This window comes from Mesoplodon mirus, assembly GCF_964341445.2.
Source record: "Mesoplodon mirus genome assembly, chromosome: 19".
NCBI classification, from domain to species: Eukaryota; Metazoa; Chordata; class Mammalia; order Artiodactyla; family Ziphiidae; genus Mesoplodon; species Mesoplodon mirus.
This window is the reverse complement of record NC_138995.1, coordinates 56,025,595-56,049,816: the sequence shown is the minus strand read 5'-3', so window position 1 is coordinate 56,049,816 and position 24,222 is coordinate 56,025,595. Positions and strand designations below refer to the sequence as shown.

Genomic DNA, 24,222 nt, shown 5'->3' with positions numbered 1-24,222 from the left:
CGGCGGGTATCCCCACAGTCTCAGACATGATTTGCTCCAACGTTGCCTTAAAGGGGCAGCCACATTCACAGGACCTACCCTTAAAGAGACAGGAAGATCGATTGGACTGAAATTCTTAGAGAGGCAGGTAAGAGTCTAGGTCGGCAGGACTGTGCTTTCGGTGTTACAGTCCCTTCCAGGGAGGCCCAGATGCCTCAGAAATTCAGAACTTGAGTGAGAGAGGTGGGAAAATGGAGGAATGGGGGTAATTCCTCCCGAGGGCGTTAACTATTAGTCAGGGGCGGGGCTCTGGGCTCCAGGGAAGCGGGAAATATAGGGGGAGGAGCCTGTGGATCCCGGGGAGGAGCCTCTGGACTCCCGAGCTGGACACGCGTGGGGCGGTGCGGGCTAAGGGGCGGGGCTGTGGCCCAAAAGACGGGTAGATGCCCTCGAGGATTTAGTCTCGTGCGTGGGGGGACATTTCCAAAGGCTTTGAGGAAGGGAGAGAGAGTAGACGTCCTGACTAGCGCCCCTTCCCTGCCCTGGGGTGCGTGTAAGTAGCGGCACGTGAACGCAGATTTGGGGGACACGCCCACGCCCCTTCGCACGGGGACCGCACAGCGTAGGGCGACGGGCGGAGCCGCGGGACGGTGGCTAGACAGGGTGATCCGACTGCATTCCTGACCGGTGTGTCAGCGCTGATTCCCGCCCCCTCTGCCGAGATTTCGGATCCTACTTTAGAACTGGGGCGCCCACCTTCTCAGCGAGCCAGCGGCTGCTCAGAGAGGAGGAGGGTCAGGGGAAGAGGACGTGTTGCCTCCTCCCGGGATCGCCAGACAGTTCCCGCGCGTGGGCGGGACACCCGGGCCCTGCCCCTGCGTGCTCCGGGACTACAATTCCCAGAGGACGCGAGGCTGGGAGGTGCCCGACGTCGGTCGTGGAAGCTGCTGGGAATCGTAGTCCCAGTCTCCAACTTTGGGAGCCGTTGGTGGGAAATTCTGTAAAGATCCCAACCACCCTTTTTACCAACGGAGAGATTGAGGCTCAGAGACCCGAGGGGATACTGATTTTAGCGATGACCTCTTCTCGTCTTAGGGGCGGGATTTGTGAGTCTCCCCCAGCCTCTATAACCTTCTACCTCTTTGGTGGCGTCCAAATCTTCTTTCAAGAAGGGGGAAACTGAGCCTGGAGGAGCGGGGCAGGGACTCAGGAGTTCGTCTCCTGCAGCCACAGCGAGGTAAGAGTCTGGATTCTATTTACGATTTACGTAGCCAGGTCACCCTTGACCTTTCGACCTCTCCCTTCCTATCTGTGAAATGGACTTTAGGTCAATCCAAATGGGAACGTACCCATCTACGTCCTGCCCCTCCGGGACTACAAGTCCCAAGGTGCTCGAGGCGACCCCGGCTCCCCCTCCCCTCCGGGACCCGCCTCCCTCCGGTCCGAGTCACGTCGTCTAACCTGTTCCCGGCGACTGCCCCGCCCCGTCCTCCGCTCCCCGCAGCCGGAGCCGGAGCCGGAGCCGGAGGAGGACCCCCGGTGCCAAGATCTGCCCCGGATCCGTGAGTTACATCTCCCCCCACCCCGGGGTTCAGCGGCCCCGGTGGAGCCCGACACTCGCCTCCCTGGGAGGGTCGGGAGGAGACTCGGATGCCAGGTCCCAGGGCGGAATTGGGGGACTCCAGGAACGTTAGAAAGCTAGAACTTGGATGCCTGATTTACTGGGCAGAAGGAAAAGGGGCTCGGATGCCTGAGTTCTTGGAATGGAGGGCTCAGACACCTTGGTCCCGGGGAGACGTTCGGAGACGTTCGGAAACGTCGGGACGTTTCAGTCCCTCGAAATGGGAGCTCTCGGAAGCCTGAGTCCTTGAGTAGAACTGCGTTATTGGATCTCTTGGGGAGAAATGGGAGACTCGGACTGCTGGGGCTCTGGAATGGGCGACCATCCCTACCACCCTTCAGCTGCCTTCTCGACCTAGCCTTTAGGTCTCCGAGCAGAATTAGGGGTGGGGTGGGGATAGTGGAACCCGGGTTCCTGAAATGAAGCAGAACAAACACCCAGGGTCCCTCTGGAGGCTATGTCCCGCCGTTCCCCCCACTTTCTGGCTCTGGGGCCGGGGCCAAGGTGGCAGGAGGGGCGTAGGACAGGTCTCCAACCTCCCCTGTGCTGCTGCGCGATCCCCAACATGTCATTAACCGGGGCGTCAGACCTGCCTAAGCAGAGGGACCTCCGCCCCAGGGCGCCCCCTGGCGGGGGCGGGGAACCTCCTATTGTCCCATAAAGGTGGGAGATATCTGGGATTTGCAAAGGGCGTTCTAGAATCCAGGGCAGAATTCCAGAAGGTGGGGTTGGATTCTGGGGGGCTTGCATGGAGGACACAATACAGCCATTACACAGAGAGGACGGAGGTAAACTGAGGCTTAGAGGTCACACTGGCAGCAGAGTTGGGGGTCAGGATTTGCCCTCCCCCTTCCTCAGCAGCTCTCTGGGCGTCGGGATACCATCCACACCCACTGGATTTTCTGACTCACTTCTCTCCTAGGGCTCCTGGCCCTGACCCTGAGGTGAAAAATGTCACCTCCACTCCCATCTGTCTGACCTGAGGTAGTGTGGGAGATAAGGGAGAATAGAGGCTAATTCTGGAGGCATGTGTCTGTCCTTGAAACTGGGGGAGGGCAGGGCTTGGCACCTCCCTCCGCCCGACTCCCCCTTCTCTCCATCTCCATGAGTCATGTGAAGGGATTAAACAAGGGGTGGGGCAGGGGGTTCTGATGAGAGAGGGAAGAACTTCCTAATGTCTGGGCTTGAAGGGCATTTGGTGGTAGCCCGAGATGAAATAAAAAATAATAACTGTGGCTGCCAAGAGCTCACAGCATGCCAGACTCAGGGCTGGCAGGTAATGGATGGTTCCCATTGTCTACAGAAGTCTCTGGCAACTGCCCAAAGGTCTCACTTCCATTGAGGTTTGCTGAGTCCAGCCCAGGGAATGACTTCTTTCTAGTCCAATGGGGAAACTGAGGCTGGAGTGCAGGCACAACGCACACCCTAGGCTTTTGCCACCTTCTGTCTGGAATCTTCCAGGGATTCCTATGCCCTGGAATGGGCCAGAACTGGGGATGGCTAGAACTCAGGAAAGCAGGGGAGAATTTAGCATTCTGAGATCCAAGGGCCGAAGTCAAGATTCCAGGGGTTAAAGCTCGGGGCTTCTAGAATCTCAGAAAGATTTGAAAGGGCTGTTTCGGAGGAAAAAAATTACTTTGGTTTTGAGCCCTCAGTCTGTTCCAGGCCTGGGAATTAGGAATCTTATACGTGTGAACTTTATTTTGTACCCTTCCCTGTTCTAAACTCTATATATAAATTATGTCATTCAAACCTCACACTTCTTTGAGGTGAAGGTATTAATTCCCCCATTATACACACAAGGAAACTGAGGCACAGAGAAGCTAAATAACTAGCAGAAGGTAGAGATTTAAAGAGGGGGAAGGCCCTAGCTCATTCCACAGACGTCCACAGAGGGGGGAAACCAAGTCCTAGACAGGGTGGAGCCTCTGCCAACGTCTGTCTATGCGGACAGAGCTGGGGGATTCCAATCTGGGTATTCCCAAACCAGCCTGGCGCTCTGACCCGGTTCCTACTCAGGATGATTGCTCCAGGAACCCCCCACCCCTGATTTTTTTTTTGGGGGGGGGTGGTACGCGGGCCTCTCACTGTTGTGGCCTCTCCCGTTGCGGAGCACAGGCTCCGGACGCGCAGGCTCAGCGGCCATGGCTCACAGGCCCAGCCGCTCCACGGCATGTGGGATCTTCCCGGACCGGGGCACGAACCCGTGTCCCCTGAATCGGCAGGCGGACTCTCAACCACTGCGCCACCAGGGAAGCCCCCCACCCCTGATTTTTAACCCCAAAGAACCTGGCTGGGGTGCAGAAGATGCCAAGGAGGGAGACCTAAGGGCGGAGGAGAGGGGAGCCCGGCGGAGAGGACGTGGGGGTGGAGGACAGGGGCCTGGGGCAGAGGCGCGGTCCGTGCCACCCTTGACCCCCCGCCGGGCCCCCGCTCCCCTGCCGCGGGAGATGAGGCACCTGCCCGGGCCCGCCGCGCATTCCCCTGCTCTGAGCTCAGGAGCTGTCCGTCCGCCCCGCTGCGGTCGGGCCGTGACCTGGAGCGTCCCCTGGCGGCCCTGACGCCCCTTTCGCCCGCCTCAGACCCGGGACGGGCCCACGCCTAGCCTTGGCATTTCCTTAGACCCAGAGGATGTCAGCGTCTTAGAATTTGGGGATCATGAAATCCCCAAAAGAACCATTCGCTACCAGAATGCTGGCCCTGGAGGTAGCATAGATTGTTCATTTTTATATTTTAACGAACACAGAGGGTTTCCTGTGTATCTCTCAGATTCTAAGGCGGGGTCTTACCTGGACCAGGGATCGAACCCTGTGCCCCCTTCAGTGAGAGCTCAGAGTGTTAGCCACTGCACCGCCAGGGAAGTCCCCTATAGTCTCTACTTGTTGAGGCCTCAATTCTCAGAACCTTGATTCCTCTTGCACCTCCTGGCCAGTTGGATCCTCACAACTGTCCTCTGAGGTAGACTGCTATTTATCCTCATTTTACAGATCAGGAAACTGAGGCAGTCTTGTCAGGTGGGACAATGGTGCCACCAGATTTGAACCCTCCTTAATTGTGCTTTTAGCAACTCCACTATACCAAACATTCACCTAGACTTTTAGGACTTCGGAATCCTGGGATAGATAGAACTCAGTGCAGGAAGACAGAGAAATCTAGGCTAGCCAAAGGGGAGAATTCTAGAATGTTCCAAAGATAGAATCTTGGACTGAGAACTTTCAAACAATAGACTCTCAAGCCGAGGGTTTTAGCCTCTATCGAAATTTAATTACAACCTCAAGGCCCTTATAATTTCAGAATCTAGGCCTCTGAGAGATTGAAGAGGCCTCTCAGAATAGCTGATTTGCCTCCTCCTTTCACAATCGGGGAAACTGAGGCCCAAGGAGTGGAGGGGACTCTTAGCCCAAGGTCACACAATCCTAACACACCCAGATGAACCACCAGCCCCAACAGGTTCTGTTCTGAGGCTTCCCAGACTGAGGCCAGAATCAGCATGCCCCAGCCTGCCCTGCGGCCCATGCCTGCACCCCAAGTCACAGCTAAGTGGTCGGTTGATGTAGTGGGGAGGTGGCAGAGCTGGTGGGCGTGGTGGCTACCATGGAGATGGGGGTGGTGCTGGCCTGACTAGTTCCTGGTGGCCTGGCTCCTTCCCACTGCGTTGGCGGCCACAGTGGCCCAGCCACCCCTGGCCAACTCCCTGTTCTTCCTGTTGACGCTGGGTCTGTGTGAACACGCTGAGTCTCCTCTGGGTGGGGACTCTGGGGAGAGAGAGCTGAGTGGTCCCCATCCTCTGCAGCCCCTCCAGACTGATGGAGATGCCCCAGAATAACAAGTTAGGTACAGGTGTGAAATCTAGTATGCCGACTTCTTGCAGGGTGACCTGGAACAAATGTTTCTGAGCCCTACTTTCTTTTTTTGCTATGGAGGTTTTGATCATGGGATAAGGTATTAGCTGTAAAGCACTTTGCACAATTCTAGGGGGCAGTGTTCTCTCAATAAATGGTTGTTTTATTTCATTATACCCTCGAGTAACTAGCAAAGGTCCTGGCACATAGTAGGCAGCACCATCATTATTTTTGAAAAGATCCCCAGCATCTTGCAGTGTCTCTTTGTCCCTAGTAGGCATTCAGTAATTGATAGTTATTGTTATTGCAACCTCTGTTCACTATAATATCTGTTACATAGTAGGTGGTCAATGGATAATTGTTGAAGGAATGATCACGTCTTATTAGGGCTGAGATAGAGAGATGGACTAGGAGCCACGTAAAGAGAGTGAATTGTCCTTAGCCTTCCTGGAGGGCTTCGCAGGAGTTGGCATTTCCCAGCAGGGGAAGTGGTGGGTCATAGCGCTTCCAGTGGAAGGAAGTAGGAGAGTAAAAGCACCTTCCGGCTCCTCAAGGCCCCAGGTTCCCTGTGGGCGGGCTCTGAGCAGGCTCTCCCCCGCCCCCCCTCCCCAAACGCAGGCGCCCCGCTGCGGCCAGCCGGCACCATGGACAGCGAGGCGTTGCAGAGCTCGCAGAACCTGGACCTGAACTTCCAGTGTGAGCTGGGGTAGGGGGCGGGGCGGGGTGGGGCGGGGCGGGGCAGGGCCCGGCTCTCGGGGCGGGGCGGGGGGGAGCCTGGGCCCTGCCCAGAAATCCGGGTCCTCACTGCTACTCCCGGCCGCCCAGCTCTAGCTGCGAAGCACATGGACCTGAAGAATATGGAGCTGGACACGGCGGCGGCCAAGGTGGACGAACTGACCAAGCAGTTGGAGTCGCTGTGGTCAGACTTGCCGGCGGCGTCTCTTGGCTCGCAGGCCAGAGCGCCGGCTAGGGTGAGCCTGCTTGCCCTGGTCCCCACCCGGGCCCCCCAAAGTCAGGTTCTTATCTCCAGGAGTTCAGGCAAGCCTGTCCCATGGGGCTGTGCAGGCTGTGGGCTATTTAAAAGCACTTGTGGGATTAGTAGAAGTGGGGATCAGTGGAGGTGGACGTCTGTCAGGACCCTCGGAAGAAAAGGGTTTTTTCCTAAGCGGCACAAAGGCACTGTACATGCAAGCCCCAGCCCTGATTGCAGGGCGCCCTATGCCTGAATCTCTATCCCCGTCCAACTCTCCAGGGTTGATTTTCGATCACCTCTACTGACCTACCAACCCTCTACTATTGTCTCCTTTGACCCCTCAATGTCCCGACCTCCCTACAGCTGTCCCGGTACAGCCTCAGCCCCGTCCCCGAGCCCTTGGGCAGCGGCGGGTCTCCCCGGAAGGCGACCACCGACGGCGCAGACATCTCGTTCGGACGCTCCGAGAGCGCCCCGGCTCTGCTTCCCTACAGCTCGCTGTCCCCTAAGGGCCGGCCGTCGTCACCGCGCACCCAGTTCTACCTGCAGCCGGATGCCTACGGCAGCCTGGACCGCGCGCCCTCACCCCGGTCCCGCACCTTCGATGGAGCAGGCAGCCCCCACGGCCGTGCGCCCTCCCCTCGCCCCGGCCCGCTCAGACAGCAAGGTCCCCCCACGCCCTTTGACTTCTTGGGCCGGGCCCGCTCCCCCCGTGTCAGCCCCCTGGCCGAAGGGCCCCAGGCCTTCTTTCCTGAGCGCGGGCCCCCGCCCCGCATGCCGACCGCAGCCTACGATGCGCCGACTGCCTTTGCGAGCCCCCTGCTGGGCCCTGGCGTCAGCACCTTCGCCCCACCTCTACGCGCGCAAGGTGAACCAGGGGGCCGAACTTGGCGGGTGGGAGTGGCGCAAGGTCCGGGACCAGCTTCGGCCCCCCCCGCCCCCCATCCTCATGGGCAACCTCTCTCCAGACGACCTAACGCTTCGGCGGCGGCCCCCCAAAGCCTGGAACGAGTCTGACCTGGACGTGGCTTACGAGAAGAAGTCCTCGCAGACAGCGAGCTATGAACGTGAGTGGTGCGAGGCCAAAGGAGTGGGGGACCCGGAGAGGCCTCCCCCAGACCCTAATGATTCCCGCCTCACAGGACTCGATGTCTTCGCGCGGCCTGCTTCACCAGGCCTGCAGCTGTTACCCTGGAGAGAGAGCAGCCTGGATGGGCTGGGGGCCACCAGGAAGGTGAGGGGCCGGAGAAACTTGGGGAGGGGGCTGGTGGGCAAGGCTGGAGTCAGGGCTAGTCTTCCCCTCCTGGCCGTGCCCGCAGTTTCCATACCCTTCCCCAGGCTCTTCCTTTATCCTGGATTTCCATCCCCTCCCTGACCCTCTTTCCTTTCCCTCCCTTTGTCTTCCCTCCCCTCCTTCTCTCTCTTCTCACCTTTTGCCTTTACCTCCCTCCTCCTTTCCTCCACTCCCTTGTCATTCATTCCCTTATGCCTATCTTCCTCCCACCTGAGCCCCTTCTATCTTCCTTCCTTCCCTCTTTCTCCCCCAGGACAACTTCACCAGTGCCACTCTGCCCCGCAATTACAAGGTCTGCCCTCTGGCCAACGACAGGCGTTCTGATGTGGACAGCTACCGCCGATCGCTGGGCTCCGCGGGGTCATCAGGCACTTTGCCCCGAAGCTGGCAGCCTGTCAGCCGCATCCCCATGCCTCCTTCCAGCCCCCAGCCCCGAAGTGCCCCCCGCCACCGCCCCATCCCCCTCAGCATGATATTCAAGCTGCAGAATGCCTTTTGGGAGCACGGAGCCAGCAGGGCCATGCTCCCTGGCTCCCCCGTCTTCTCTCGAGCTCCCCCGCTTAAGCTGCTTCCCCAGCCCCAGCTGCCTCCACAGTCCCAGCCACAATTACAGCCTCAGCCTCAGCTTCAAGCCCTTGCCCCAGTCCCCCAACCGCCCCAAGAGACTTGGTCCCCCGTGAGTGAAGGTGAGTCAGCAATGGGGGTTCTGGAGGGATGGGTGAAGGGAGGGCAGATGGCTGGGGCACAAACCAGCTTTTGGGGTCCCATCACAACCAAACACCTGTTTCCAGACATTGTCCCTGCAGAGAGCAAGGCCAGATGAGCTCGGGGATCTGCTCAGGAACTAGGGATAGTACAGTGCTTAAGCATGGACCCTGGAGTCAGACTGGCTGGCTCCACGCTGTGTGACCTTTGGCAAGTCAGTTAACCTCTCTGGACCTCAATTTCCTTGAGTGTAAAAGGTGAATAGTGATAGAACCTACCTTATTGGGGTATGGTACTAGATTTTTTAATCCATATAAAGTCCTTAAAATAGGGCCTGATGTATAGAAAGCCCTCAATAGCTATCATATTAATCATTATAATTATTAATAGTTTTTGGTGTGAGACCAGTGCAGGGCCTGGATTTAAGCAGAGTGGGTTTTGATCCCCTCTCTACCATTGACATGCTGTGTGACTGAGGATAAATTAATTAACCCATCTGAGCTTACATTTTCTCATCTGTGAAGAGAGATTAATAACATTTACTTCATAGATTACGATGGACAGTCAATGAAATCATGTATAAAATGATCATTGTATATTTCTACCTGCTTTAGAAGCTCTGATAGAGAGGCAAGAAACAGAGAGAAGAGACCAACAAGTACCAAGATTCTAGTCCCAGCAATTTTCTTTCTTTCTGTATTTATTTTTGGCTGCCTCGGGTCTTCCTTGCTGCGTGCGGGCTTTCTCTAATGACAGCGAGCAGGGGCGGTGTGCGGGCTTCTCACTGCGGTGGCTTCTCTTATTCTGAGCCTGGGCTCCAGTGGTTGTGGCGCGTGGGCTCAGTAGTTGCGGCGCACGGGCTTAGTTGCTCCGCAGCATGTGGGATCTTCCCGGACCAGGGATTGAACCCGTGTCCCCTGCATTGGAAGGCAGATTCTTTTTTTTTTTTTTAATTGATTGATTGATTGATTGATTGATTGCTGTGTTGGCTCTTTGTTTCTGTGCGAGGGCTTTCTCTAGTTGCGGCAAGTGGGGGCCACTCCTCATCGCGGTGCGCGGGCCTCTCACTATCGCGGCCTCTCGTTGCGGAGCACAGGCTCCAGACGCGCAGGCTCAGTAATTGTGGCTCACGAGGCTAGTTGCTCTGCGGCATGTGGGATCTTCCCAGACCAGGGCTCGAACTTGTGTCCCCTGCATTGGCAGGCAGATTTTCAACCACTGCGCCACCAGGGAAGCCCCGGAAGGCAGATTCTTAACCCCTGCGTCACCAGGGAAGTCCTCAGCAATTTTCTGCCTGAGATGTTAGGAGAGGAAATTCTTACAATCTTAGAAAGTCAAGTTTATCATAATGGTAGGAGCAGAGATTCTGGAGTCAGATAGGACTGAGTTCAAATCCCAGCTGTGTGCCTTTAGGCAACTGACTTGCCTTCTGTGAGACTCAGTTTCCCTTTCTGTAATAATGAGATGTTAGCCATATGAACGTCACAAGGTAGTGGTGAGAATTCAGTGATAGGCATGTAAAGCACAAGGCACATGCTAAGTGCTTGTTAAATGGGGGATGTCATAATTGTCTATTATTCACAACCCAGGGAAAGTGTAGCCCAGAGAAAGCAAGGCACTGCCCTGAGGTCACACAGCAAATCAGGCATTTGTTGCAAGTCCTGGAAGTTGTGGGGAGGGAGTCTCTCGGGTCTCTTGGGACCCCTCCTTTGATGGGGCTCTTGCTCCTTCTAGGCCTCCCCAAACCTCCCACTGAGCTGGAGCCTGAGCCGGAGCTGGAGGGGCTGCTGACACCAGGGCTGGAGGCTGGTGATGCAGATGAAGGCGCTGTAGCTCGGCCTCTTAGTCCCACACGGCTGCACCCAGCACTGCCACCCGAGGCACAGTCAGTGCCCGAGCTGGAGGAGGTGGCACGGGTGCTGGCAGAAATTCCACGGCCCCTCAAACGCAGGGGCTCCATGGAGCAGAACCCTGCTGTAGCCCTGCCCCCCAGCCACAAGAAGCAGTACCAGCAGATCATCAGCCGCCTCTTCCATCGTCACAGTGGGCCTGGGGGGCCCGAGCCTGAGCTGTGTCCCATCACTGAGGGGCCTGAGGCCAGGGCAGGGCCCCCTGCTCCAGCCCCACCAGCTCCCATACCACCCCCAGCCCCTCTCCAGAGCAGCCCACCAGAGCAGCCACAGAGCATGGTAAGTAATATAGGAGGAAATTGGGGTATATTACTCAGCATATGGAAGCATCCCTTCCCTTTTAGGACAGAACCTGGAAATTGCTTGCATCACATCTGGCGCATTCCACTGGCCAGGAACCCAGCTGCAAGGGAAGCTGGGAAATGTAGTTTTAAATCTAAGTGTACCTGTGCTCAGAAGAAAGGGAGAACATGTATGGAGGGGCGTTCAGAAGTCTTGGCCACCTAGAGATTTTCTCTGCTCCGCTCCAGTAACCTGTCCCCCCAGGGCTTCCCTTCAGGAATCTTAGAGTCTTCCAACCTGGAAATGACTTCGTCTTGGCATGACAGAGGGTTTATTCTGGGGTCTGAAAAGCTTGCCTGAATCAAGGCAGTCACCATTTCTCTCCCTAGTCGCCACAGCCTCTCATGTCCGCCTTCTCTGGGGAGCTGCTCTCTCCTCTTACACCTCAGCAAGCCTGTGCCATGGCTAGAAATGGCCCACCCAGCCCTGACTCAAAATGACCTCTCAGTTCAAGTCCATGGTGTCCTCTGACTTTAGTCAGAGCTTCTTCCATTCAGATGTTCAAGAACAAGTCTCTGGTCTCTGAGGTTGTGGGTGTCGTGGTTAAGTGCAGCAGCAGCAGAGCTAGGCTGCCTGGGTTCAAATCCCAGCTCCACAGCACTTATTGGCTGTGCGACCTTGGGCCAGACACATAGTCTCTCTGTGCCTCAGTTTCCTCATCTGTAGAATGGGGATGAAAATAAGCATAGGGTTGCTGTGAGGATTTAATACATTAATATAGTGCTTAGAATAGTGCCTGGCACTTAACTATTATTATTGTTATCATTTGACCAGGGGCTGGTCTCCTGCTGATCTTGGTCTGGTTTCTGCATCGTGGCTTGGAGGGGGCGGGGTGTAGTCACATGGAACAATCCTGATTGCTCAATGTGGGTAGACAGATGGAGGAGAACAATTCCCAGAGAAGAGGTGGGGGCCAGGTGGACCCCCAAATGCGTATTCCCAGGCCCTTCTGAGGGTGGAGCCAAGAAATGTTGAGGCTCAGGATCTTGAAATCAAGAATGGAAGAATGACAGTGTCTTGAAATGGTCAAGTTGCCTCATTGTAGAATCACAAAGTTCTGGCCACAGAGAAACCTGAACACTCACAGAATTCAAAAATTAAATCCTGACATCACAAACTCGGAAGAGTGAAATTTCAGAATTCCAAAACACTGAAGGTTTGCACAGGACCTTAGAATTAAAAAGTTAGTAACACAAACCCTGGTTATTACTGATTCTTGAAGTCCCCAGAACTGAAAATTAAAGACTCATCATTTGAATCTTAAATCATAGATTAGTGCACGAATATGTTATAATACAGAATTTTAAGTGAACATTTTCCACTAGAAAGGAACACACAAACATAGTAATAGGAAGAAATAGATAAAAGTAGACTAAAGAGGCCCAAATAACAGCATTCAGAGAGAACCACGATTAACATTTTGAGTATTTCCTTCCAATCTTTTGGAATGAAATTCTCACCATGAACTATTCAAGTTCTCAATCATAGAATCTTGGGAATGCAATGTCCTGGGTCCTCAGCAATTTGAAATGGCACAACTTAGCATTTCTGGACTCACACATATTGGAAACTTAGCATCAGAGAATTTTTAAATGAGTGGCTCGTGGGATCTTCAAATTCCAGAATCTTGAAATCATTGACATCGAAGACCAGAAGCACAAATGCTATATACTCAGAATAAATGAATTTTGTAGGACACTTGAAAATCAAAAATAAGAAGGCACAAGGAATAATATGATAAATATTCTAATTCCAAACATCTGAAATTAACACTTGGTAACATCTTGTCACGTGTGCTTCCTAGCTTTTTTTTTTTTAATATACATAAAAGAAATGAAACTATGGATTGAATATCTGGCTTCCACAATCATCAACCTCATGGTCTCCAAGCTTCCTCTCAGGTCTCAGGGCCCAAGATTCCAAAATCACCCGATTCCCTGAGTGTTGCAGGGAACCAGAGGCTGTAGAACTGAGGGACCCTCCTTCCCATGGCCCTCTGGACTCAGGCTATGGTCGTTCCTGGGTTCCAATCTCAGCCCTGTCTAGTTGGATGACCTGGAGTGGCCGCCTGGTCCTTGAGCCTCTGTTTCCCTGCTCTGAGGAATGGGTATATTAGCAATTCCCGCCAAGCCGCTGAAGCCCCGGTCCTGTCCCCCAGGAGATGCGCTCCGTGCTGCGGAAGGCCGGCTCCCCGCGCAAGGTCCGTCGCGCGCGCCTCAGCCCGCTCGTGCTGCTGCTGGACGCCGCGCTGACCGGGGAGCTGGACGTGGTGCAGCAGGCGGTGAAGGAGGTGAGTGCTGCCGGACAGAAGGGCGGGCGGGGTGGGGGCGGCAGACACTGGATAACAGCCGCGGGACTGAGCCTCTCCGTCCCCCGGCTCGTCCAGATGAACGACCCGAGCCAGCCCAACGAGGAGGGCATCACCGCCCTGCATAACGCCATCTGCGGCGCCAACTACCCCATCGTGGACTTCCTAATCGCGGCGGGTGCCAACGTCAACTCCCCCGACAGCCACGGCTGGTGAGTCCTGGCCTCGCGTGGCCGGCGTGGGGCGGGGAAGGCGCTGCGGGCCCCAGTGCGGCCCCTCACGCCTGCCTCCCTCGCCTAGGACACCGTTGCACTGCGCGGCGTCCTGCAACGACACGGCCATCTGCATGGCGCTGGTGCAGCACGGCGCGGCGATCTTCGCCACCACGCTCAGTGACGGCGCCACCGCCATCGAGAAGTGCGACCCCTACCGCGAGGGTTACGTCGACTGCGCCACTTACCTGGCAGGTGCGAGGCAGGGCTGGGGCGCCTCTGGGGGAGGGCGTCGCGGGGACTGGGACGCCCAGCTGGTAGATGTTGGGCGGGGGGAGGCGGCAGACTGCGGCTCCTGAGAGAGGACGCGAGGGGCTGTACCAACCTTGTGGCAGCATCAGCGAGGGGGGCCGGCGGGATGGACCACCTGCAGGGGTGGGGCACTGGGCCTCCCACCTGGCAGGTGCAAGAACGGTGTGTGGGCACAGCAGACTGTGCCACCTTCGAGGGAGAGGGGGACAGGGGAACTGTGCCACGCAAGCTGGACACCTGTAGGGAGAAGAGCTGGTGTGGAGACTGCGCCGCTTTATCTGCTTTCTCATCCACGGGGGTGGGGAGTTGGACGTTCCAACTATACCATCTACCTGGCCTAGGGCTGGGCACATGGGCTGTGCTACCTGTGGGAAATACAGCACCACACAGGTGAGAGGTGAGCAGGCCATGGCTTCTGGGGAGGAGCTTGGGGACTCTTCCACTCCTAGTGAGACACGAGGCTGTACCATATATCTCCGGTGGGGGGTGCACATCACTTAAACAGGTGATGGGAGGAACTAGGTAGGCCGTATCCTGGGGAAGTGCGTAGGGTCTGTAGCGCTCACCTGGAGGAGCCAACTCTATCATAAGGCGGGGTTGGGGACCTCAGAGAGTTGGGGTAAGGCAGGCTGCAGGACCTGGGCGTGGGACAATGTATTTGAGAGGTGAGCCTGGAGGGACTACACGACAGCCTGCTGTGCTGTGGCAGAAAGTGGGTGGGAGCCATGGGGGCTGTAACACCTGCCTTAGTGGTGAGCAGCGGCAGGCCAGGACTGGACCGCTGGGGCGGGACGTAGGCCGTCCACTGAAGTTTTGGGAAGGGGGATTGGGACCACCTTTGTCACAGGTAGATGAAGCCTATGAGATAAGAAGATTGTACCTCCTACCTGCCTGGACTTGGAGAGTTCTGTGAGGATGAAGTAGAGATTGAACAGCACACTTGGGGGCGGAGGGGTGGTGGAGAGGAGGAGAAACTGGAACACGGTGGACTGAACCATTAAAGGGGGGGAGCATGGTGGACTGTACCATCTGGAAAGGGGGCTAAATCCTTGATGGGATTAAAGGGGGGTTCGGGTGGCCTATACTATCTGGAAAATTATTACATCCTCTTTGAGACTATCTTTTGGGGAGGGGGCGCAGTGTGCACTGCACCATCTGGAAAGGGGGAGTTGGGACCACTTTGTGGGGAGGAGTAGGGCTAAACCATCTGAAGGAGGGGTTGAGTCATCTATGGAGACTGTACCACTTACGGGGGTGGGGTGGGGTGCAGACGACTGTACTTCTAGGAGTGATACAGGGACTTAACCAGATATAAGTGGAAATGGGGACCACTAACCCTGCCTCGGAGGTTGGTGGCCCGGCTTGATGCACCCCAGTGTTTTAGAGACTGTCAGTCCTGGCAGCTGGCTCCAGCTCAGGTCCCCCTCTCCAGACAGGGGTACACAACTTTTCAAGTGGCCCATTCCCCAAGGTGAGGCTGGCGCCAAATCTCAGGGTCTGTCCCTGTCCCCAGCGTGTCGTATCCCTGAGTGTTCCCGGCCCCCCTGAACCGGGCGCTGACGATCCCTGCGGTTTCATGTTTCAGACGTGGAGCAGAACATGGGGCTGATGCACAACGGGGTGGTGTACGCTCTCTGGGATTACAGCGCGGAGTTTGGAGACGAGCTGTCCTTCTGCGAGGGCGAGTCGGTCACCGTGCTGCGGAGGGATGGGCCAGAGGAGACGGACTGGTGGTGGGCCGCGCTGCACGGCCAGGAGGGCTACGTGCCCCGTAACTACTTCGGGGTGAGCCCAGAAGCGATATTGTGAGGAAAGGGGTGAACCGACGGGAAAAAGGGCAAGAGAGACAGTGCATTACATTGGGGAGGAGGGGAGGTCAGAAGAGTCCATTATCGGTTGTGGGGAGGTGAGGATGAGCCCATTATAATAACGGGGGAGGTAAGGGAGATCCCCTTTTAGTTAGGGGAGGAAGAGCCACTTACTGGTGGTACTTCGTGGGGTACTCACCAGTACTGCCTTCCTAGTTATTTGATTGGTTCGTGCTCAATCAAATATTTTTATTATTCCTAATTATATTCATGGGGAGGTAAAGAAGAATGTATTCTAGCCCAGAGGAGTCATGAAGAATCCCATCTTGGTGATGGGGGCAGTTAAAGAATTGTGTATTACAGGCATGGAAGCTTTTGTTACACTGCATTGGGCAGGGTGAGGAAGAATCCATTAATAAAATCGCGGTAGAACTGAGGGAGATACCACTAGGTTAGGGGAGGAGACCAGGAAGATCCCATTATATTCCTGGGAGAGAAGACGATTCCTTTAATTGGGGAATAGGTGGAGGTGGGTCCCAACCAGACAGCCATGGTGGTAGGGAGAGGCGGGCGTCTTTTTTATGGCCGTATGGGAGACTCGGAAATACTCCATTTCATCAAGCCTGCTGCTGATTGGAAGGCTCCAGCTGGTGCTTGCAGCTGACGGGATTCTGGTGTGGTTTGGGAGATACTGGGAGAGTCCATTAGGAAGGGATGGGAGGATGGAGACAGTCCACGTGTTTGGGGGTGGGTCAGGTGACTGTATTAAGTTTGGGGTGGAATGAAGGGGTGGGAGCTCCTGGTGTCTGAAGAGCCTGTCTTCCCTCAGCTCTACCCCAGGGTGAAGCCTCAGAGGAATAAGGTCTAGCTGGAGAGAAGGACTTTTCGAAGGGAGACAGGAGAAAGCAGCAGCTGCCTTCATTCCAGAACTCCTCCTCCCGTACTGCTGCATCTCACTGCGCCCCAAATCCTTGCAGGGACGAGGTCCTTGCCAACACCTCTCTGCTTCCCTGGAAGCCCTGGGGAGAAGGAGAACCCCAGCCTTAAATTTAGAAAAACTGCCTTAGCTGTGGGAGGTCGTGGTGAGGCTGGGAATCCTTGGGGGCAAGAGAGACCCCCCCCATTTGCCAAGTCACATCCTGTCCAAAGTGCCTCCTGCTCCTACTGCCCCCCCCGCCCCCCAAAAGCAAGGCAACCCACCATCCCAGCGGAGCCTGGAGTGGGTCACCGCCACTGGATTTTCCCAGGAGTCACCTCCGCCACTATCTCTACCAACAGCCTTCAGCGGCCAGGTGAGGCATATCTCTATCAGCATCCCTGCCCCCTCTCTCCCCAGTCAAGTGCCTTTACACAGTGCCAGTTTTATAACAAAATGGGGACGTTTTTCTTTATAAATAAAGGTAGTTTGCACAGAAATTGACTTCCTTCTCTTTGAACTCCGTTCTCACTTAATAATTCTCCTCATTGTTACTATTTTTGGTAAACCAGTCTTAAAGTAGCCCCTTTGGAAGGGATTTCCCTCATGTGAATCCAATCCTTCCTCTATCAAATATGCCTGCTTTTTTTTGGGGTGTGTGTGATGTCTTGACCTTTTTTTCACGTTTTGAATTCTTCTTTTTAAGCGTCCTTAAGCTTAAAGACATAAAATGTCTGATAATTCTATCATCTGAAGTTTGGTGCCATCTCCTCCTGTAATTTGGTGTGTCTGCTGGTTCTCACTCATGGTGGCTTGTTTCCTCATGTGTATTGAAATTATGGATTGTGAGGTCATCTTCAACAGGGCTTTATCTACTGGAAATCCATGTGGACTTTTTGAGGGTCTGACCCTGAAGAGTGATTCTCCTTCGCTTCTTCCCCACTTTTTTATTTCATAAACTGCCCCTTGAAGATTTTTGACAAATCAGAAGCCTTTCTCTCTTCTGATTTGTATTTCTTTACAAATCATAAAACTTCAACATTGTCATTGTCTGCAATGTCCAAAACAACTCACGTGGGAATTTTAATTATTTTTAATTAATTTAAATTAAATAAAAATTAAGGATTCAATTCCTCAGTCACACTAGCCACTTTTCAAGTGCTCAGTAGCCACATGTGGCTAGTGGCTACCATTTTGGACAGTGCAGATAGAGAACATTTTCCATCATCCCAGAAAGTTCTATTGAGTAAAGCTGATATACATTTCCATCATCCAGAAGTTCCATCGTGCCTCTTCGCCGTCAATATATGCATGTCTCCTCCCCATAAGGGGTAGCGGCTTCTATCACTGCCGATTAATTTTCATGAATATACTTTAAAACTCAAATGGTACTGGTACTAAGATATTTGTAGTGAAGAAAATCAGTCCTCCTGCTACCTCTCCCTACTCCCATCTGTTTCCCAAAGGCCACCACTTTCAACTGCTATAGCTGTTTCCTCTGGTATTTTCTTATATGTTTCTAAATATGCTGGCTTGCTATTTCTTGATTTCTCAATTTTAGACATTCTCTACTGATTTCCTGGTATAGTAGATGAGGTTTGAGGTCTATTAATCTGACTCTACTTTCCCTCTCCTCAATGAAATCATAATTTTTATATCAATCAATAGTTTTTTAAATGTTGTGATATGTAAATATGTTTTCACTGCAGAGCCATGCAGTATATTAGAATTTTCTCTTCACAAACTTCTAAATTTTTGAGAGTTAAATTTACCTTTGTCACTTGCTTAATTTTATTTGCACCTATACTTAATATTTTTCAAATGTTCCATGGAATCTTCCATATTACTAACAGCTCACTCAAGCTTTTTTTCCTCCCTCCTAAAGTCCTCTCTCCTACTTGAATGTGGACTTGATGCTTTCTAGGCCTACACTAAGCTATCCTGGACTTCCCTGTGTTGGATACTGTTTCCTGGATTCCATGTCTATCTTTCTTTGTTGACTCTTCATTTTGCTGGAGCACATGCTCCAGTCGTTCCCTTAAAAGGGAGAGGAAGAGAGAAAGATTTTTGAGTTCTTGCATGGCTTAATATATCTTCATTTTGTCCTCCAACTTTATTATGGTTTGGCTGGGTATAAAATTCTAGGTTGGAAATATATGTATCCCTTGTCACTCAAATCTATTTTCTTCCTAAGTTAGAATGCAAGTTCAGATAACAAAGGAAGCCTGTTGGTTTGTTTTTTTTTTCCCCTCAGATTTGTTTTCATTCTCCCTCTGCTTTGAACTTGTATTTGACTTGCTTTATTCTGGAAGCTTTTGGGATCTTCTCTCTTTCTCTGGTTCTGAAATTTCATGAGGATATGCCTCACTGTAGCTTTTATTCATTAATCATTCTGACCCTAAGTCTGTCCTTTCAATCTGGAGACTCATAGCCTTTGGTTCTGGGAAATTTTCTTGTATATTTATGTGTTGGTTTCTTTGTGTGTGTGTGTGTGTGTGTGTGTGTGTGTGTGTGTGTGTTGGTTTCTTCATTTTCTTGCTCTCTTTTTCTGGAATTTTTATTATTTGGATGTTGAATCTTCTGGTTTGAGCTTTCAGTTTTCCTATCTTTTCACCACTATTTTCCATCTCTTTGTTAATTTTCCCCTTACTTTCTAGGAAATTTCCTTGACTTTATCTCCTAATCCTTTTATTAAAATTTACATTTCATCTATTATTTTGAATTCCCAAGAACTCTTTCTTGTTATTTAATTATTCATTTTTCATAGCCTCCAGTTCCTATTTTATAAATGTGGTATAATCTATTATCTTGCTAGGTGTTTTTTATAGTATTTTAGTTACAGGTGTTTTTGTGTTTGTTTTGTAGCTTTCTTTTTTTTCCTGTGTAACCTTTGTTTCTTCTGGGCTTCTTTATTTTGTATGTGTTTACACTAGTCTGATCTCCCTTTTGCATAACAGAGATGTTAGTTTCCCATTACTGCTATAACAAATTATCGCAAACTTAGTAGGTTAAATAACACAAATTTATTGTCTTTTAATTCTGGGGGTCAGAAGTCTGAAACAGGTCTCAGTGGGCTAAAATCAAGGTGTTGTCAGGGCCGTGTTCTTCTGGGGGGAATCTGTTTCCTTGCCTTTTCCAGTTTCTAGAGGTTGCCTATATTTCTACCAACAGTCTGTTTATGATGATTTAGTGTTCTCTAAGATTATAGAGATTTACTCTACCTTACTCCTCACTTCCTTCTGAGCCCTCACTAGCAGAATCGCTAACACCCATATTTCTGCAAATGGTCTGCAAGGCTATCTAGGCTTTTCCCATCATCTTCTCAACATTCTTCCAGCCTCTGCCCATTGTCCAATTCCAAATCCACCTCCACATTTTTAGGTATTTGTTACAGCAGCACCCCACTTCCAGTACCAAAATCTGCACTAGCTTCCCTTTGCTGCTTGTAACAAATTGTCACAAACTTGGAGGCTTAAACAATACAAATTTATTATCTTACCATCTGGAGGTCAGACATCTGAAATGGGTCTCACTGAACTAAAATCCAGGTGTCAGCAGGGCTGAGTTCCTTTCTGGAGACTATGGGAAAGAAGCCCTTGCCTTGCCTTTTCTAGTTTCTAGAAGCTGGCTGTATTCCTTGGTTCATGGCCCCCTTCTGTCTTCAAAGCCAGCTCTTGCATCACTTCCATCTCATACTTCCATTATCACATCTTTATCTCTTGACTCTGACCCTCCTGGCTCCCTCTTTCACTATGGCTACACTGGACTCATCCAGATAATCCAGGATAATCTCCCCATCTCAGAATCTTCAACTTAGTCACATTTGAAAAGTCCTTTTTGCCACATAAGGTAGCAAAGGAGAACAAGTAAACAAGGAGACAGGACTTCCCTGGTGGCGCAGTGGTTAAGAATCCACCTGCCAATGCAGGGGACACAGGTTCGATCCCTAGTCTGGGAAGATCCCACATGCTGCGGAGCAACTAAACCCGTGCACCACAACTACTGAGCCTGCGCTCTAGAGCCCACGAGCCACAACTACTGAAGCCCGCACGCCTAGAGCCCGTGCTCCGCAACAAGAGAAGCCACTGCAATGAGAAGCCTGTGTACCGCAACGAAGAATAGCTCCCGCTTGCCGCAACTAGAGAAAGCCCGCGCACAGCAAAGACCCAGTGCAGCCAAATAAATAAATAAAATTTAAAAACAAAAACAAACAAACAAACAACAACAACAAAAAACCCAAGCAGGGCCTCCCTGGTGGTGCAGTGGTTGAGAGTCTGCCTGCCGATGCAGGGGACACGGGTTCGTGCCCCAGTCCGGGAAGATCCCACATGCCGCAGAGCGGCTGGGCCCGTGAGCCATGGCCGCTGAGCCTGCGCGTCCGGAGCCTGTGCTCCTCAACGGGAGAGGCCACAGCAGTGAGAGGCCCGCGTACCGCAAAAAACAAAACAAAACAAAAACCAAACCAAACCAAAAAAAAAAAAAACCAAGCAGACAGAAGTCCCTGCTCTCAAATTCAAACAGTATCTGGAACTTTGATTATATTAAGCAATTATTACTCCTTTTTTTTGAGATGTGCTATGATATTATGGTTATGTTTTTACAAAGAGTCTTTACTTTTAGCGCTACATTCTGAAATACTGATGGATGAAATGATATGATGTCTGGGATTTGCTTCAAAATAATCAACTGGTGGGAGGGGAAGTGGTTGGGGTGTGGATGAAACAAGATCAGCCCTGAGTTGAAGACTGATAAAGCTTCATGTATGTGGGGCTTCGTTAGGCTATTCTCTCAACTTTTGTATCCATTTGAAATTGTCCTTAATAACCGGTGATAAAATGCCCCGGGTTTTGTAGAGCTGACATTCTAGTGGAAGAGACAGACAATAAACAAAATGATAAGCAAAAAATATATTCTATCAGATGCTGATCGCTGCTATGGAAAAAACTAAAGCAGAAGTGGATATATTGTGCCTGATTGGAGGTGTCTTCATTCATGTCCTCTGGCTACTGTCACAAATGACCCCAAACTCAGTGGCTTAAGACAACACACATTTATTTTCTTACAATTCGTCAAATCAGAAGTCTGAGGTTAGTTTCACTGGGCTGAAACCAAGGTGCTGGCAGGGCTGCACTCCCTCCAGAGGCTGTAGAGAAGAATCAATTTCCTTGTCTTTTCCAGCTTCTAGAGCTGCATTCTTGACATTCCTTGGTCTGCCCTGTTCCTCCAACTTCAAAGCCCTCAGCGTGGCATCCTGCTTCAGTGTAGCACTGCCTCTGTTTCTGTCCTGCTGTCAAATCTCCCTCTTATGAGGACACGTGATTACATTTAGGACGCACCCTGATATCTCTCAAGATCCTTAACCATCACACCTGCAAATTCCCTTTTGCCATATGCGGAAGGAAAATAAAAATGGAGTCAGTATCGCTAAGAGAACTCTCTAAAATGGAGCTGGGAGGCCATCGACGAAGTGTGACTTACGCACATCCCAGCCTGGATGGAATCTGACCTTCTGATCACTTATTGTATTAACATAGGCATCAAGAACATCTGCCAAGGGACTTCCCTAGTGGCACGGTGGTTAAGAATGCGCCTGCCAATGCAGGGGACACGGGTTCGAGCCCTGGTCCGGGAAGATCCCACATACCGCAGAGCAACTAAGTCCGTGTGCCACAACTACTGAGCCTGAGCTCTAGAGCCTGTGTGCCACAACTACTGAAGCCTGCACACCTAGAGCCCGTGCTCCGCAACAGGAGAAGCCACCGCAATGAGAAGCCCGTGCACCTGCTCGCTGCAACTAGAGAAAGCCTGCGCTCAACAACGGAGACCCACGCAGCCAAAAATAAATAAATAAATAAATTTATAAAATTAAGAAAAAAAGAACATCTGCCAAAAATGCAAGATACTTATCGGACCCTTACCCTAAAATAACTCATGACAGCCTATCTACTTGTGGGACCCTTACCCTAAAATAACTCTTGATTCCTTAAGGACAAGTATTCCCTGGCTTGTGTCAGAGCCAATCACAATTCTCACCAGACAACTTTAACAACCTTGTAGCTTTTGTTTTATAAGCCCCTGATGCTTTCTCTTCCCCAGAACACTCCTTCAGTTTTACCCGAATCTGTCTCCTGAATTGCAATTCTTCTTTTTTTTTCTTTAAATTTTTATCAGAGTATAGTTGATTTACAATGTTGTGTTAGTTTCAGGTGTACAGCCTGAATTGCAATTCTTAAGACCCCATATAAACTCTTGTTTGCAACCTTCTGTGTTTTGTTTTGTTTTGCTTTGGGTTGACACATGTAACCTATGAACATTCATAGGTTCCAGGGCCTGGAGATCTTTGGGGACCATTATTCAGCCTATCCAGGGTGTATTGCAATTTAAACAGGGTGGTCAGGGAAAGCCTCGCTGAGGAAAGGACTCTTGAGGAAGACTCTAGGAAGGCTTGAGGGAGGTGAGGAAAGAAGCCATGCAGAGATCTGAGAGAAGAGCCTTTCAGACACAGAGAATAGTGACTACAAAGGCCAGGAGGAGGCAGGAGGCAGTCATTCTAATTGGCTGCTGTCAATCACCCCTGCTTCCAGGTATTCATGCCCTTCAGTAGCCCCTCCCCCTGGCTGTGGGCTTGTTGTAATGTATCCTAAGGAATGCAACACACTAAGTCCTCACTATCCAAGGGTTCCCCTCAACCAACCAACAGCAGATTGAAAATAAAGCCGTCCCTTGGTATAAGTGGGGTGGGGGGATTGGTTCCAGACCCCCACGGATACCAAAAGTCTGTGAATACTGAAGCCTGTCATATAAAATGGCCTAGCACGGTTCGTCTTCTGTATCTGCGGGTTCTGAATTCGTGGATACGGAGGGCAGACTAAGGAACTTGAGCATATATTCACTGAGCCCCTGCTCTAGGCATGTCCTGTACTGGGTGGCAAAAGGCACACACAGTGGTGACCAAGACAGTCTCAGCCCTACCCTCCTGAGGCTCACAGTCCAGTGGGGGAGACAGAAACATCCTCAGAGAGTGACGACCCAGAGTGGGCAGGGCTTGGATGAAGGTGGGATGGGGAGCAGCACCTGGCCTAGCTGTAAAGCCTTGGGCCAGTTTTTCTCTGAGACTCAGTTTCCTCGCCTCTAAAGTGGCAATGATGACCCTTACATCAACAAATGACATTTATCACAGTCACACAAATGAGAATATACTTCCAAAGTTAGGCAAAGGCTCTGAGAATAAGTCCTAGGGAGCTAGTAGGACTCATGATGATGGTGGTGGTAGGGGCAGGTGTTGAGCCAGTTAGTGAGGTTGCTGACATGACCTTGAGCCTTAAGAGATACCACAGAGATGCTCCATGCAGTACCATGTACGAGGAGAACAAACTGGGAAGAGCAAACACACCTGACATGAGATAGTTGGGAATAAATCATGGTGATGTCTTCCACTTCAGAGAAGTCTGTGCTCCTTAAGCCACATTCCAGCCCCACCTTGCTGCTTAGTTCCCTGCTTTCCACCTTCCTTTTTGCCTGCAGTGTCGTCTGCCCCACCTTACCCTGCCTCATCCCTACTCCTCACCTTAGTTCTCAGAGATGACTCCTCCGGGAAGCCCTCTCTGATCACCCAGCTGGGTCAGGAACCTTGTCTGGGTTCCCCCATTTCAGCCCTGGTTACTTTGTTAAAGTGTGGGGGAAAGGAGGGAGGACATCTTAAAACCAAGAATATAATAGAATGAAACTGAGTATGTATTCGCTACTCAGATGATCTGGACAGATGCCGGTAGACCGAAACCCAGTGAATGGGATCTATTCTCTCGGTCCTCTTCCTTCCATGTTTTGTTCTTGGTACTCGGCGATCTTCAGCGATGCCTCCGGCACCGCCTCTCCCGGAGCCCGCCCCCGCATTGCCGTGCGCACGCGCATTATCCCGATTGACTTCGCCCCAGTGGAGTGATGGGCGGGATCAGCCAATGGAGTCGTGACGAAGGTGGAGCAGCACCTCGAGGACGCCC

General features: G+C 51.9%; 1 protein-coding gene across 3 annotated transcripts; it reads left to right on the top strand.

The window, feature by feature from the left end:
* The first annotated feature begins 35 nt into the window (after positions 1–35).
* PPP1R13L (protein phosphatase 1 regulatory subunit 13 like) lies at positions 36–16,722 on the top strand. Of its 3 annotated transcripts, none has more exons than XM_082607474.1 (13): positions 36–127; positions 6,061–6,138; positions 6,268–6,413; positions 6,779–7,283; positions 7,384–7,482; positions 7,558–7,649; positions 7,963–8,395; positions 10,149–10,603; positions 12,825–12,956; positions 13,053–13,186; positions 13,275–13,441; positions 15,084–15,283; positions 16,136–16,722. In XM_082607474.1, the coding sequence occupies exons 2-13, from the start codon at positions 6,087–6,089 to the stop codon at positions 16,172–16,174; spliced, it is 2,454 nt and encodes an 817-aa protein (XP_082463600.1). In that variant the 5' UTR covers positions 36–127; positions 6,061–6,086; the 3' UTR covers positions 16,175–16,722. The 3 variants fall into 3 exon arrangements, with proteins under 3 accessions (XP_082463600.1, XP_082463599.1, XP_082463598.1); XM_082607473.1 differs by lacking the exon at positions 36–127 and adding an exon at positions 740–1,216; XM_082607472.1 differs by lacking the exon at positions 36–127 and adding an exon at positions 1,458–1,541.
* The last annotated feature ends 7,500 nt before the right edge of the window (positions 16,723–24,222 follow it).

Excerpts from the sequence above, each read along its gene's own strand:
- PPP1R13L (XM_082607474.1), top strand. The coding sequence starts at position 6,087 with ATGGACAGCGAGGCGTTGCAGAGCTCGCAGAACCTGGACCTGAACTTC. Across the intron at positions 6,139-6,267 it reads CCTGGACCTGAACTTCCAGT|CTCTAGCTGCGAAGCACATG; the intron begins GTGAGCTGGGGT and ends CCGGCCGCCCAG. Across the intron at positions 8,396-10,148 it reads TTGGTCCCCCGTGAGTGAAG|GCCTCCCCAAACCTCCCACT; the intron begins GTGAGTCAGCAA and ends TGCTCCTTCTAG.